This window comes from Haemaphysalis longicornis, unplaced genomic scaffold (genome assembly GCF_048455015.1).
Source record: "Haemaphysalis longicornis isolate Haplotype H1 unplaced genomic scaffold, Haemaphysalis longicornis Haplotype H1 scaffold_9, whole genome shotgun sequence".
Classification (NCBI taxonomy): domain Eukaryota; kingdom Metazoa; phylum Arthropoda; class Arachnida; order Ixodida; family Ixodidae; genus Haemaphysalis; species Haemaphysalis longicornis.
The window spans coordinates 90,003,882-90,019,547 of NW_027526460.1; the positions used below are offsets into that span (position 1 = coordinate 90,003,882).

Sequence of the window (15,666 nt, forward strand, 5' to 3'; positions counted from 1 at the left end):
ATTTCTGCACAATTTTATTTCTAATTTTTTTGCGACTATTCCTGTATATGTTAGCTGTTGTCTTGCAATAAGAGCTGCTTTTGAATGCAGAGCATTTCTTTAGCTCACAATGTCACCCGGCGTTGTCGGCGTGCCTCGGCGTCCGCAACATCCGTTCCAGGTGCGCCCTCTCCCCCACTCCTCCTCTCCCGCATCACGCTACCCTCCTCGCTCTCAACAACAGGTCCGCACCCCTCCCCCTACACTATATAAAAAAATAATACTTACCGGCGCCTGGTTTCTATCCCACGACACTGCGGGCGGAACGCAAGACACATGGTGCTCTACCCACTGCGCCACAAAGCCGACACAGAATGGAAGGCTACGAACGCGCCTTATATCCTTGGCTCATTCAAACTACGTCAAGAAGCTGCTGATACAACGCATTCACTACCTGTGGGCGGAACGCGAGGTACATGGTGCTCTTCCCACTGCGCCACAAAACCGACACAGAATGAAAGGCTACGAACGCGCCTTATATCCTTGACTCATTCAAACTACGTCAAGAAGCTGCTGATACAACGCATTCACTACCACCAACTCCCCAAACACTAAACGTTAACGCAATACACCCACCCCCTATGCGACGCATTTACTCGGGTCCCCCTCGCGGGGAGATGGGCCTTTGTTTACGATGATTGTTTAGACATGTCGAGTAATCTGGTTTCATCGGTCATTGTGGGTGTGCATTAATTCCGCGCTCGGCGTGCTGAATTCCCATGGCAACCCAATTTTGGGCGGCAGCATCAAGCTGAGAGTTCACCCATGCATGACCTGCAACATCGCGAAGTTCGCGGGGAGTTCAAAACAAGTCGTGTACGCAAACTTTTTTTTGACGTCGGAAAGTTTGCATCAGATAAACGAGGCGTTGAAGGGATGATAAAACAGGGGAGCTCCGAGCGCCGTCAACATCGACATGGGATGCGCAGTTGCGTGCTGTTCGACACGCATATAGCGGCAGCCCTCTGTTTAATGAAAATGGCCCCCCGTGAAACACAGCCAAAAGAGCGAACGCGATATGATCGATGCTTTTGAACGGAATAAACGACGCAACGTACTTGTCATCCTTTCACCCCTTGCCGGACAGATGATGGGTGGGTGCGTGGTTCCGCAGAACACGCGATATATATATATATATATATATATATATATATATATATATATATATATATATATATATATACAGTAATGGTATCAGCTAACAGTTGGAGACACTAGAGAACAACAAAAGGGTGATTTACATAGCGGCAACGGGACTTGCCTTTATTAGAGTAACCGTACTCTGATGAACGCAAGTCCCGTTGCCCGCACCTGAGAAAACATGTAAACTCCGTTTTGATTGTTGTTGCCGTGTGTACGAATTTTTATTTTATATATATATATATATATATATATATATATATATATATATATATATATATATATATATATATATATATATATATATATATATATATATACAGAAAGATAGGTCAGCAGTCTACAACGCCAAAGGAGGCATAGGGGTGCGGTTAGGCTCTTTTCTTTTCAACTACGGTTAATGAGATAAACATTTTTTTTAAATATACTAAAATATACAGAAATATACAGCGAAAGCGTAGCGAGGGTCTCGGTTCTGGCAGCCTTGATGCCTAGGTAGCATAAGAGGGTTTCCCGCCAGTTACCCGCTCATGACAGGCTGTAGACTTTCGAGTCACGCCCCGGGGGTGGAAAAGAAGGTCCCCTTCTCCCCGTGTAGTCAGAGTGACGCTGGCTACCACCCTCAAGCGTCAGATACACTTCTAGTAAATATAATAGCCCAGAATGTGAAGGAGAACACAGTCGCCCAGATAGCCGAATTGGTAAGGCATTCGACATGTAATCGAAAGGCGTGGGTTCGGTCCCCACTCTGGGCGCGTGTTTTTCTTTCTTTCTTTCTTCTGTATATTTAAAAAAAATGTTTACCTCATTAACCGTAGTTGAAAAGAAAAGAGCCTAACCGCACCCCTATGCCTCCTTTGGCGGTGTAGACTGCTGACCTATCTTTCTGTATTTCCTCGAGAAGCCCCTCATTTCCTTACTACATATATATATATATATATATATATATATATATATATATATATATATATATATATATATATATATATATATATATATATATATATATTGTGAGCGCTGTCTTCACATTGATTGCTTGAGTGGTCATTCTCCCTATTGTGTCCAAACACACTATCATCAGCATCGTCTCGCCCACGCATAGTTTGGTGTCATCATCGTATCACTGGGCTCACGCGATCGTAATCATCATCGGAGTTGGCTGGTTCGGCTGGCTGCTGAGTAACGACCGCCGGAATAAACACCGCCCTGCATTAGGCCTGCTTTCCTGCTTTCCTCTCTCAATATATATATACATACATACATCACCATCACTGCTTCTTGTATAGGTGTTCGGAGCACGTTGCCCCTGTCAAATAAACATTTTTGTTCACTCGTTATTGCTCAAGGGTCTCACAACATATACTGTTAAGTGGCGGCAGGACGAATTAATGGAAAAATGGTTCAATGCAAAGCGATATATATACGCGATGTTGGCCATCACAGCCCTTAGCAATGCCACGCGCGGCGCACACAGCTTCGTCGTCTTTATCTTCTCTTCGTGACATGGCTTCTTCGTCGACGGCGACCGCCCAGGTCGAGGGCGCGGTGGATGGGCGAGTGCGTAGAAAATGAAAATGAGATGATTATAAACAGCGAGGAAGTCCATGCCGCCGCGGATGAAGGAGACGAGCTCAATGAACACACAAACAGTGATGCCCGCACAAACAGTGATGCCCGCCAATGCAGCTGAGAAACGGTGGACGTCTTTGGAGATGTGTTGGTGTACTAGGCGGAGAAGCGGCAGCGTCGTAAGTACTGGTCCCGGCGTGTCCCTTCTAACCTGGTCGCGGCAGGTCATCGGCTAGGGACTGGGGGCTGGGGACATGGACGTGTCCACTATGCTCCGGGGCTGGGTCGAGCAGAAGCAATTCAGGAACCCTCAGGAATACGTATGAGGAGCCGAGAGTGGCGAAGCTAGGGTGCCGCGCTTTGGGGATGCAAAGCGCTCCCTCCCCCGAAATGTTACGCGACGGCAGGACGGATGACCGGAACAATGACTGAATGCCAAGCGCTATATTTACATGAAGTCGGCCATCAGAGCACCCAGCAACACAACGCACCACGAGCACAGCTTCGTCGTCTTTGTCTTCACTTCGTGACCATATATGGGGAAACAGAATTTCGAAATGAGGAGCTCAATGAATAAACACAGAATGGAAACACCGAAGGAAAACCCAGCAGTCTGCAACGCCAAGGAAGTCATTAGAGAAGAATCCCTTTACCGTGTTGAAGTACAGTCGCGCTCACTATGACCTACATCGCTCATTAGTATTCACCGCTTTGTGGAACCTTTGTCTGGCACCCGGGGTAAAGACCAAGTGCGCATTAGGAGCATAATGTCCTAATGAATCAGGCCTTATCCTAACGTATATGGCCATAGTCATTGTTTTGCCGATATAATCGTCTGAATACTAATGAGCGGTGTAGGTTATAGTGATGATGATGATGGTTAGAGTTTTCTGGCGCAAGGCCAGCTGGGGCAAAGAGCGCCAAACAAAAGTATCTAAAAGAAAATAGCGGCTACTATAGCCAAAATGACAATAAAACTATTAACTGCAATGGTGATGACTGGTGTATAGGGCCAGATTTGATTATGCGTGATAGGAGATGAGGTTTAAAAACTTCACGTCTGACAAGTACTCAAACACACGTTTCACGGAAACCATGGCATCGTCACCAAGAAACAGCGATGGATGTAGGGGGATATGTTGTCTGTAGAATTCTCTGAAGTGTTTGTGTCGTGTTGTGTGAAGTGCCTTGCTCGTTATTAGTATGTGCACTACGGATAGGGCCTCTCCGCACCTCCTGCACTGGGGTCTAGGAGATCCCGTCAGCAGATACGAGTGAGTTGCATGCGTGTGCCCTTAGGTCATAGTGAGCGCGACTGTACCTTTATAACTGGAAAATAAATAAATAAATAAATAAATAAATAAATAAATAAATAAATAAAGGAGTCAAAACACGCTCCTCGTATCGTACTCGAGCCCACGACCTTCAGAATACACGTCTGATGCCGTACCAAATCGGCAGCTATGTGCTTTGCTTTCCTCCACTTTCTCCGGTATGTAGGTCAATGTAATGGTAACCTATGCTTGGGTGTGGTAGCTAGCACCGCGTCCACAACTCGGGGTGAAGGGAACATTTTTTATATAAATATGTTGCACAATTCTCACACCGGGGCATGGGTTACAAGCTGACCACGTAAGCGTCCATTTTATGTACTCCTCAAGTGCTGGACATAAGCGTTAGCACCCGCAGTGTCGTTATTATGGCGAAAGCATTATATGTCTCGTTGGAAGGTTGACTTCGATTGACCCCGGCGTCGACACGAACGGTACAAACGCACAAAAAAGGCCGCAAGCGAATTAAGGCCTGCCAGCGTGCATACGATATAAATAATTATTCCAAAGTAATTAATAATTGTTCAGTAAGGGGTATTATTATGCTACTATAGCGGATTAGGAAGGATTAAGGTGAATAATATTTATTAAGACCAATTTACGAGGGATGAAATAAATTCCCCGGGAATAGGATAGATTGAGTTCGGAATAAGGAGAGATATAATCGATTATGGCAAATTAAAGCATATTAGGATCAGTTAGTGGGCCTTAAAACCGATGAAAGACGGTAAAATAGCGTGTATGCTATGCCGCCGTGTAGAAGGTACCCGTCAAAATAGTACACCAGGCTTTCTTCATCGAAGCACGTAAGCAGACTTAAGTATCCCTAGAAACCTTTTTTTTTTTTTTTGTATCTGTGTTATCTCCCACATTGTGTCATATGCCTCACTCGTAATGTTTCGTTAGCGACAGACCAGTGGACGGCCTTCCCAACATGTGGGGGTGGTGGTGGTTATGTTTATTCACGGATGGACCTGGCCATGCGTCGTATGGCGGCAGTTGCTTCCCCGATCAGCACCGTTTTTCCGCTATGCACGGGAAATCACCAGGAGTCACTGAGGCTTCCGTCCCTTAAAAACCAGAGGATCAAGCGCAAAATGACTCTCCTTGTGGTCCAGTGGCCTTTACGGAAAATGAAATGATCCAAAGAGGCATGCGGAGCGGCTCTCCTTCTAATTTTTTAAAGCAAAGCTAACCGCTCTGTCGCACGATCTCGGCAGTCCATGGGAAAATGTCCGATGTCACCTGTTACGCAACACATTCGAACGCAACTTCCAGTTTTTTAGACCATATATTTACTATGTGGTAAGTAGATGCCTCGATGGTAAGTGCGTTCAGATATGTTTTGTGAATTTACTTTAAGTCACTGTTAGATGGTCGCCGGTGATTTCAGTGCGCGTCTGCTGCTATTCTGTATCCAGCTAAACCAGAACAATGCAAAACAAACAAGCGGCAGGAGACAGTGGACACTGAACGCCCCGGTAGAGCGTTCTTTGACACTTGCCCCTACTTCTCCAGCTATTTTACTGTAGCAGTAAAGCAAACTAACAGTGGATAAATATGCACGTCACGCGTGCAAGGTAGGTGCCTCGTCAATTTGGCTAGGTGGTTTTACGCGTCAAGCCAATCACACCAAACACAGCTCACGTTGAGAAGTTAAGGTTGCTTAGAGCTATCTAACAATGTGAAGGCGAACGCCTAATTGGACCTGCTTCTGATCGGTTGTAGAACTTTATGATGAACATTGTCGTCGCACCCGACACAACTTCAGCAGCCCCCAGGACAGCACCCTTCCAAGTTCATGACACTCACCCGCCATCTCCAGGAGCCAGCTGCTCGCCCACCTCGGTCCCTTAACCTGTCAAGGTGAAGGCTCGTATTGCGCTTGCGACAGCTGCTTATAGTCCTCCGGTGCTCCAGTATACTTTTCACAGCGCGTGTGCTCCCCCGCTCGCGCTCCTATTTACTGTACCTCACAATTTCCTGTACCTCGCAACACGTTCCCTTAAACACAGAGAGCTAAAAGCTTCGCCTTAAAAATGGAGGCTGTACATGCTCTGAGTCGTAACCCTTTGATTGATTGATTGATTGATTGATTGATTGATTGATTGATTGATTGATTGATTGATTGATTGATTGATTGATTGATTAGACACCATCAGGCAAAAGGTGTGATAACCTTTGCATATTTTTCATTCCGTATATCAGTTTTGTGATTATGCCTCTAACCACCACTCCTGTGCCGTCCCGCTTCCTTTCAGGTGTTCGTCACGAGGTCGCGGTAGTGGGTTCGATTCGCGGCCGTGGCATCCGCTTTTCTGATGTAGACGAAAAGCAAAAACGCCCGTGTGTACGAGATTTCGGCGCACGCTAAAGATTCCCCAGGTGGTCAAAATTAATCCGGAGCCCTCCACTACGGCGCGCCTCATCGTCTACGTTGCATTGACGCTTAAACCACACAATCAATCAATAAATCAATGAATCAATCGGGTGTTCATCAAAACTCCTAAAGCTATCACTTCCGACCCACTTAACAGCGAAGGTGATTCACTGCAATCGGTTGCGGTTCAGTGGTGATGCCAAAAGAAAAGCACTGACGATTACCATACTTACTAATGCAAAATTTGTGCGCAGCGCGAACTGCAGCCTTCTCGGTCACAGCGCATATCACAGCGCAACGCAGGGTGGAGCGCGCTACTCTGTCGTTATTTCGCAGCGCTTCGCTGCCGCCGAGCATGTTGTTGCGAAACGTGCTTGTACCTCCCCGCGCAAACGTCACGATGTTAGAATGAGCCACAAATGGAGGAGGAGCCACGGCGAAAGAGTGAGAAGGAAGCCGCTCTCCAGCGGCGACGCATGGCGAAAGTGTTAGAGGGAGGTAGTGCGACAAATTACGCCATTCCAGCGCGTGCCGTCCTCCCCCTCACACATTCGCCAGACGCTCCTCTCCGTTTTCTTTCTGCTTTCGTTTCCTCGTTCGCTCACTTGGTTACGCGTGCATTGACGCCGCCGACGCCAAACCGCGGTACCTGGCGCCGAAGGGCTGCGCCCTAAAATGCGCAACTGTGCTATTGAAGTGTAAGGCTATGAACCTTTTCATTCGTTAATCTTTCATAAGATCAGGACATGCCATGGGCTGTGTTGCGCATGCGCAGTTAAACATTCCTGTCGACTGCGCCAATTATCGGGCCGCTTGCACAGCCCACTGATAAAAAATTCCCCGCATTTCCCCGAGGGGAAGAATGTGAAAGTGCGAATGCACGAGTTGAATTTGTGCGGTTCGGTAATGTTCGCGAAAGAGAGATCACACACACACACACACACAACTACAAAGAAAGAAAGATGCATTTATTCACAGACACCTATTTGTGTTGTCGTTGTACTTGATTGCTAGAGCGGATCTCAGCTTTGAAATTTCGTGTCAGTACTCCTTTAAGCAGGTGCATTAGCCCTTCTCACGCCCGATTCTTGGCCAATCCCCCACGTGGGTATGTGCCATGTCAGCGGCCAGGCAGCGCGCGCCCATCTCCCCCCGTTGCCAAGAAAGACGAGGAGATTCCTGGCCAATCCCCCACGTGGGTATGTGCCATGTCAGCGGCCAGGCTGCGCGCGCCCATCTCCACGTGCGCGGACATCGCCGGTGGACGCAGGTTCAGGGTCGCTTAAGAAGTGCATTACACTTAAAAATGGCAGCTCCAACGACGAAGAAGTTGAAAAGGTCTATATATACGGGACGGGAGCAGCCACGCATGAAGAACGCTGGAGACGGTTTAAAGTTCACTTCGGCGGCGAATTAGAGCTCGCTTCCAGTGCGCTGTAGAAGATTCTGCAAGAATAGAATTGTTCGCCCCAATATAAGCGTAACTTCAGAGGTGCATTAATCCTTCCCGCGTAGTGTCTCAATGCGCCTGATCTACTTTGAGCTAGTTCGGATCTCGCAGAATATACTTAAGTCCTGCAGCGCTCAAACCTAACCCAGGATATTGGCAAACGGTACCCGGTTGCATAAGCCAAAACGATGCTAATCTGCGAGTCTCCTGCTCGTGACAAAACTTTCGCAGTACTTTTTCTCGTACGAATCAACTTCAAAAAAAAACTTTTTGTAATCCACTTCAACCAGATGCATACAGTATAAGCAGTTGAAGGAGGGATATTTGTAGGCACGGGGTTTCTTAAATTGCTGTAAATAGCGAAGTCGCCTTGGTCTCATCCAGTCCCCTTCTATTTAAGCTGAAAAAAAAAACATTTCGGCTGCACCCAGAGGAACTTTGCCCATTTTTGTATGCATAAATGGAACACTTTAGGAAAACGTTCGAGAATGATCACGTTCGAAAATCGCCTTCGAGTAAAGTATTAAGCGGTAAATACATACGCGTGGGCTGTTCCCCTATGCAAATTTGGAAATGACCGAACCGTTTAATTTATTCGCTGCCTCTTGAAGCCAGTGGCGTTAGCCAGGTCAGCCTGATTCAAGTTGGTTAATTGGAGCTGCTTCATCTGTGAAGTTGTTCTTTAGCCACACAAAATATAATCACGCGAATGCTAAGTCTGAGGTTCTAGAAGCTGGATGGTTCTTGTAAAAGCATCGAATCAAGAACAAGGCTCTCTGGTTGATAGCATCTGCAACCCACCAATTCGCTTCGTAGCGGCAAGACTTAATTAGTGAGATTGGAAGCGCAAAAGAGGGCAGCCTGCTCATTGAAGGATTGCCCTTACTACTTGGAAGCCTGTTTTTGCAAGCAGAACAAAGACGTTTTGAAAAACTCATTTTAGTCCTCGTTTGGGGCCTTCAGTGTCCATAAGGAGAATAATGAGCCTGGTTAATTGCCCTCGCGCATGCGCATAAAAACTCACGCTAAAGCTCATCTTAAGGAATCGTCGCACTCGTCTGATCGAGGTGGAGCCGAATAAAGAGGAAAAAAAGCCCGACGACTCCAAAAAGAGAGAAGTGTATCTTGAATTTATTTTTTTTCTCCTTTACTTCTACGCTATTTCAAACTTAGCTATTTTATCGAAACGGCAGGTAATAGGGCGTTTTCTATTGCAGTGGGTACAGCTTTATCATTTAATGAATTCGGCATTGTCTCGTGCAGGGATTTGAAATGCCAACATTGTTCCAAAACGACGCTTCGTTTCACAGGTTTCGTAACTTACGTCTGCTTCAAAGCTTTTTCTTTCCAAATGAAGCCCTGTTAGATCCTTGTCTGGGGCTGAATAATTAAAGGTTGCAAAACCTTGTCGAGATTCGCTGTCGACTCTTACGGTCAGTATTTGATTATAGCTATGTCGCCAGACAAAGCGGTGGCCAATCAGAAGCTTCTAATCAGACCGTACGCGTTTAAAAGAACCCAAGCCTCTTTTGCTACCTATTCTGACACGATGTTTCTTTTTTTACTGATTCTAGCGTTTATTTCTTTGCTGACCAATAACGCTGCTAATGCGCTTGCGCAAGCTACACGAGAAGTCCTAAAATATCGCTCTGGGCTGACTCTGTATCGAATCGCTAGACGGGCGTTGCACCCAATTGAACTGACCGGCAGTGTGGCGCAAACACTGAACAATTGTTCGAATGCAAACTTTTTAACAGGAATGAAAACTGAGCGCATCTTGACTGCCGTTCAAATCGTCGGTAGGATTTAGATAAAGCGAGGGATTTCTTTCGCAGTCCCAAATCCAAATCCCACTATCCATTCGTCAAAGGTTAACCCTGCTTAGCTTATTTCTTGTACTTCTGGAGAAAAAACAATGCCAGTAAAAAAACAAATAGAAATATCAGATTTACGCTCAATAGATCAGCGCATCGGTATAGCAGCCTTCAAATACCGGCAAACAGCGGCCAGACATTGTCCCTTTGCCCGGGGGCGTTTTCGATCGGACTGTTTTAGCGAGAGTGGGAATCGAAATTTCGGGGAAGGCGCAGAGCGCGAGTGGGGGCGCCAAATCTGCCACCCCCTCCTCCCAGCACGCACACACAGGACGATCTGCAGTGTACACCCAATCATCGTTAGGTGTGCACGTGCACTGTTGTGCTGTATACCCGAGCTGACCACTCTATGTCGCCTACTCTCGAACCCCTTTTTGAATGGAATAACGCACAGAGATATCGAATCCACCCGAGGAGGGGGTGTTCTCCCACATCTGGGGTGGCAGTGTCGTGATTTCTTTGAAAGAATGTGCGCGGAATATCTGCAAGAATTCATGTGTTTGCCTGAATTCAGACTTCAAGATTTTGTTTGCGTGTTGAAATTGATCAGATTATTAGTGCATTTATTGTCAACTGAATGAGAAACAGTAACAAACTTGAAGGTTTCTACACAGCTGGTTGCTACACTACACTACTAAACTACACTACAGTACCGGCTTCTACACACACTACATGGTCCTCCTCCTCCCGGCGATGTTGGCGGGGCATACAAAATGAGCTGCACTGATGCCCTAACACGGCGTCACATTTTTAAATTTACACGTGAACCCTGCTACGCTACATGAACGCTGCCTAGGAGAAGCAGAAAATTTCACAATAAGAATCAAAGCACCTTTCTTGAGAGAAAGATAGTTAAAACTCGAAGATTTATCCATGCAACATGAGTCGAAACCGAAGTCCAAAGTCCTCTCTCCCAAAGCCCAAAATCCAAACTCAGCCATTGTCTAAAGCCAAAGTCAAACCGCACACTGCCAAAGTACAAAGCCAGAAGTCCAACTGTGCTCAGAGAGTGTATTTTATCATCATCACAAACCGTGTGTACTCCCAAACTATATTTTGCGCAGTCCGAAAGGTCCGTGAGGTGTGCAAAACATCCTATAGTTATGTTACGTGGTGTATGATTGATGTACCCTCTGTGAAACCCATTGTGTGACGTTGGCTCTCCTGCAGTGCATTTTGCTTGGCCATCAGCGCAATCACTGAGGTATAGAAAGGTTCACTTTAAAAGGACTGCTGACTGATGTTTCAGGCGCCCACAGGTCCCACGGACACACTGCACCGCGCTCATAGACATCTTGGCCCCTACTTGCAATCGACTGTCTGCAGCAGGACAACCCCGTAGAACTTTCAGCAGCCGCAGTTATTTTTGGTTTCAAGCAAAGAAGAAAGCACGTCACCGCCGGAGCAAATATCGTCATCCAAAGCCGTGCACTGTGTTCTCCCCGCAATGCCGACTGAGCGACGACAGCGAGGGGACCGCAGCTCCAAAAATCGTAGCCTATGCATCGGTGTTTGCGAACTGTCGTAATTGAGAGTACGAGGCTTATCTATGGAGCAGTCTTTGCATCCGGCGCGGTCGCGCTGGATATCCGGTGTGCGGATGTAGGCATCGAGTCGCGCGGTCGGTGACGTCCCGGACATTGACCGATGTTAGGATTTCAGTTAGGCCTAACTCGCGAAGGACTGTTCCAGTTGCGACTCAGTCAGTGCGCAGCTGACACTGCATCAATACAATCTGCTGCACAACCTGGGATACAGTGCTTCCCAACCCATCTCTAGGGGAAAAAAAAGGAGGGAAGTAACTGAAGTTTTGGAGCTATACGGCGGCTCCCTTTCATCTGCATTAGCTTGCCTGCTTGAACAGCTGTCGCCGAACAGGCCGTCAATATTTCGGAAAGGATAGCGTCCCTTCCGTGCCAGTAAATACGAGTTATCACTGCACACAGTTTGATGGAAGCACTGTCAACCTCGACTGCGAAACTGGGGTCGGGAGTACACCACGACCCTGTATGGACTCCGCTCCTGCAAATCTGCTAATTGGTTCAGAAGAAAAAAAAATGAAGGAAGCCCACACAAGAGCGTAAGACTTGGAGGTAGCGAAGCTCCACGCAACCTTCACGGCCATCACCAAGGTTTAAGAGCACGATTGCAGCCCATTAGCTGCTTCTTCGCTGCCGCAACGATCTTTACTCCATCATTGTTGCCATAAGTGTGAGTTCCTTTGAATTGTTTTCGAAGTGAAAATCGTTGGACATTGCCTTGCAGGGGTGTACGCAATGACGTGTCTTTCTCGTTTCGAGCAAGTGTTGCCCCGATTACGGCGAACGCTGGAGTTCTTTATTTTGGTCAACCTTGGCCAATATCCCTGAGTGGGTATGCTTGGCTTGAAAAACTTGCGCCAGGGACGCTGGGTGGTCGTTGCGAAGCGCGCACACACGAGCGCTCTGCATTTCCTTGGTTTTTTAACTGCCGGGAGGTCGCTGCAATCTTGCCCAATATCTGTAAGTGGGTATGCTTGGCTCGACAAACTTGGACTGGGGCGCTGGGCGGTCGTCGCAAGGCAGGCGCACACGAACGCTGGGCATTTTCTTGGTTTTGTTAACTGCCTGGCGGTAGCCGCGAAGCCCCCGCTCACGTTTGCGGGCTCGGCATTTTCTTCGTATTTTTAACTGCGGACACAAAGAATTAGGATTTGCTAAATAGCTTCGCTGTTAATACACTGCACCAATGAGGGCTGAGGGGTTGTCTGCTGTCTGTTTTTTTAATGCTCTCCGAAACGATTTGTATGATATAAAAACACGGAGGAAAATGTTTAAGGAAATTCGCTAATATTGTGTATCAGGTAACTCATATGGGTGAAGAGTGGAATACATTTGTGCTGTCCACAAGTACGTTATTGCTCTTTATATTGTATTGCAATGCATAATTCTGCTATGTGATTTTCGAGTAAGAAGTATTTTTCATGTTCAAACTTGAGAGTGTGCTTATTCTCTTTTGTGTATGTTTACACCAACTGCCTGGAAAGCCAACAAGCATTCGGTGCTCAGGAAGACCAGAGAAAAAACTATGTAAAATAAAAGTGAATAAAGCTGAATGAATGAATGAATGAATGAATGAATGAATGAATGTTAAGTTACCCGTAGACTTATGCCAGCCATAAGATGTGAGCAACACCAGGTTTTTGGTTTCATGGACATATAATGCATTCGCAATTAATATATCTATTCATATAAGACGCATAGAAGAACGTGGATTTACCATTAGGCCGTTTTCTGTGTGTGGGCCCGGGACCACGACGCTGGTCTTCTAATTAGGCTGTTTTTCGCTTTTTCTTGTTTTGGCGGAAAAGCGTGTGAAATCCGAATGTTAATACGTAGCCAAATCATCTGTAGTTCTGGGCAGTTACTCATTCTAATCACTTCCCCCTTCGCATATTCTAACGCGGCTGTCCGAGCTGCAGCCTGAAGAACGAAACTAGCCCAAAAGCATGATGTTAATTACTTCGTGATATTAATACGACCATAGTCACACTTCTAGAACGTTCTTCCTTACCTCCTTTTTCAGGCCAAACGAAACGCGGGAGTGCCGTTCTTACCTTCTGCAGCCCTTCACTCTTGAGGGTCATGATGTCCAGGCTAAAAGATGACCGGAATCCTTGTGGGTCGAAGCTGATCTCTCCGGTCAGCCCCTGCAGAGTGAGCTGAAAACCAAAAAGGCGCTGTTAGCCCGACTTGCATCCCCCGGAGGATTGAGACCTTGCCGTAAGTGGTGTAATAGTTAAAAGAAATGAAAGGGCCACTTGTATCCGGGAGGCACAGTCATTGTGGGCTGACAACATCTTAAAACACTAGATAACGTCTCTGCGACAAGTTCTCACCGGAAAAACATGCCCAGAAAAACAAGAGACAAAGTGATAAATACGGGTAATCATCAGATAATAATTGCGGTGTTGCAGGCTCTCTCGAGGGGTGGTGAAGTTTTATGCGGGAATTCATCAAAACCTTAAAATTTCAGTTCATCAACATCAAAATATCAGTCTTTAGAAGCGCCTGTCTGTGTTTCCTTTCTTGCCCTCCTACGTGTGACCTATTTTGTCAAGATGCACCCATTCCAACCAGGCCGGCTCGTATATTCATGAAAGTTGATCGCTCTCTTCAGAGCATGCGATACGTACACATACCCAACAGGTGGTTATATCTCACGCCATGATAAAATTCCATTTCAAACTTTCTTCTTTTCTCTTGTCTACAATAGGTTACCCTATCTAGACTAGCGTTACAACAGCTCAAGATTGGTCACAAGATAATAGACTTAATTACAGATAAACGAGTTACTAAATGGCCAATTGGTGTCGAATTTCATTGTTCGCAATAAATTGTTCGCTACAACAATTATCGCTGCTGAAACGCGTCTTTCACAGCAGACACATTAGCTTCCACCTGTATCTTTCTTTCACAATCAAAAAGGCCAAGAAAAAAAAATGGTCCTTAACATTGTCATTTGTTTTTGTAAGTCAGTATTAACGTAGTTTTTAAGATTCATGACATGACGAGCCGACGCGGTTTCTCAGTGGCTATGGCATTTGTGCTGATGAGTCCAAGGACGCGGGTTCGAACCCGGACGCGTTGGCTGCTGCTACGATGGAGGCAAAAAGGAAAAACGCCCGTGCGCCGAGATTTTTGCACTCGTTAAAGATCACCAGGTGGTCAAAATTAATCCGGAGCCCTACACTACGCCGCGCCTCATTGGCCAGGTGCGTTAAACCCCGCAATAAATCAATCGCAACCAATCAGTTTATGGCGTGATATCAATTAATGCACCTCGCATTTCAAATTAAGTAATGCTCTTTCAAAAAAAAAACCTGACCAAACCAGGCTTGTTCCAAGTGTGATGAAACCGATATAGAATAGAGGCTGCTATGTACTCGAGTTTAATTTTGTTTACTTCGCAATGCCAACCAACGGGTTCATATCACGCGAACAAAGTCGCGGATTTTTCTTGTCGCACAAACGTATTTAAATATTCTTTCTTTCCTCGAACAGTCACTAGTTGGAATTCCCTACCTCAGAGTACGGTCGAATGCCCTACTGTGGAAATGTTCATGAAAAACCTCTCAATTTAAGTTGCCCTCTCATTGTTCTCGTTTTAGTTCTTCCCCTTAAGGGTATATTTCATACTGGTGAGATCACTGCATCTGAATTTCATGTTCTCTGTGCCGTTGTGATCGCTTATCTGTAAACGTGACTTTCAAAACAGTTGTGCGCGTATCGTGTCCTCTTTTATGTGAACATTGTTGTCGTTTTTTTTCTTTTCTTCAGCGATGTGTAAACGTTTGTCTCCGAATACTTTTTTTTTTCAATTTATTCTTTGTGTGGCAAATTTCGTCATCCTACCGTGGTTTTCTAGTTGCCAATAGCTGGTATCGGCCCAATTTTCTGCAGTGGTGCGTTAAGGTGTCATGTGCGTAAAATTCTGTGCAGGTATGCGCTTCCTCTGTCGTGTTTTGTTTTGTCTTATTTTTTTTTCTTTGACAAACATTGTCAAGGTGTTTCATGTTATTATTTTTTTTCTGTCTTTTATTAATATGTATCCAGTCAACTATCGCGTCCTTGTGAATGTAAACTTGTATTCCCACTCCTGACTAAGGCCTGGCTCTCAGGCTGGCAGTATTCAATAAATAAATAAATAAATAAATAAATAAATAAATAAATAAATAAATAAATAAATAAAACTAACGCACCTCATACCAGCTACTAGGTTCTGCTCTGTCCTCCCCAAGAAAAATGTGCCAAAATAAAGGCCGCCGCGAACGGCTCGTTTCGACTTCTGCGGGAAAAACAAAACAAAACTCAAATAATAATGCCCACTTACATTAAACCAAGG

The 15,666-nt window shown here is 45.8% G+C and overlaps 1 protein-coding gene across 1 annotated transcript in view; it reads right to left on the bottom strand.

Moving 5' to 3' along the window:
- Positions 1-15,666, bottom strand: part of LOC144152905 (glutamate receptor ionotropic, kainate 2-like) — a 397,026-nt gene that overhangs the window by 59,554 nt on the left and 321,806 nt on the right. Inside the window, exon 8 of the mRNA XM_077684459.1 lies at positions 13,379-13,483. Coding sequence (XP_077540585.1) covers positions 13,379-13,483 — 105 coding nt within the window. The remainder of the gene's footprint in view (positions 1-13,378; positions 13,484-15,666) is intronic.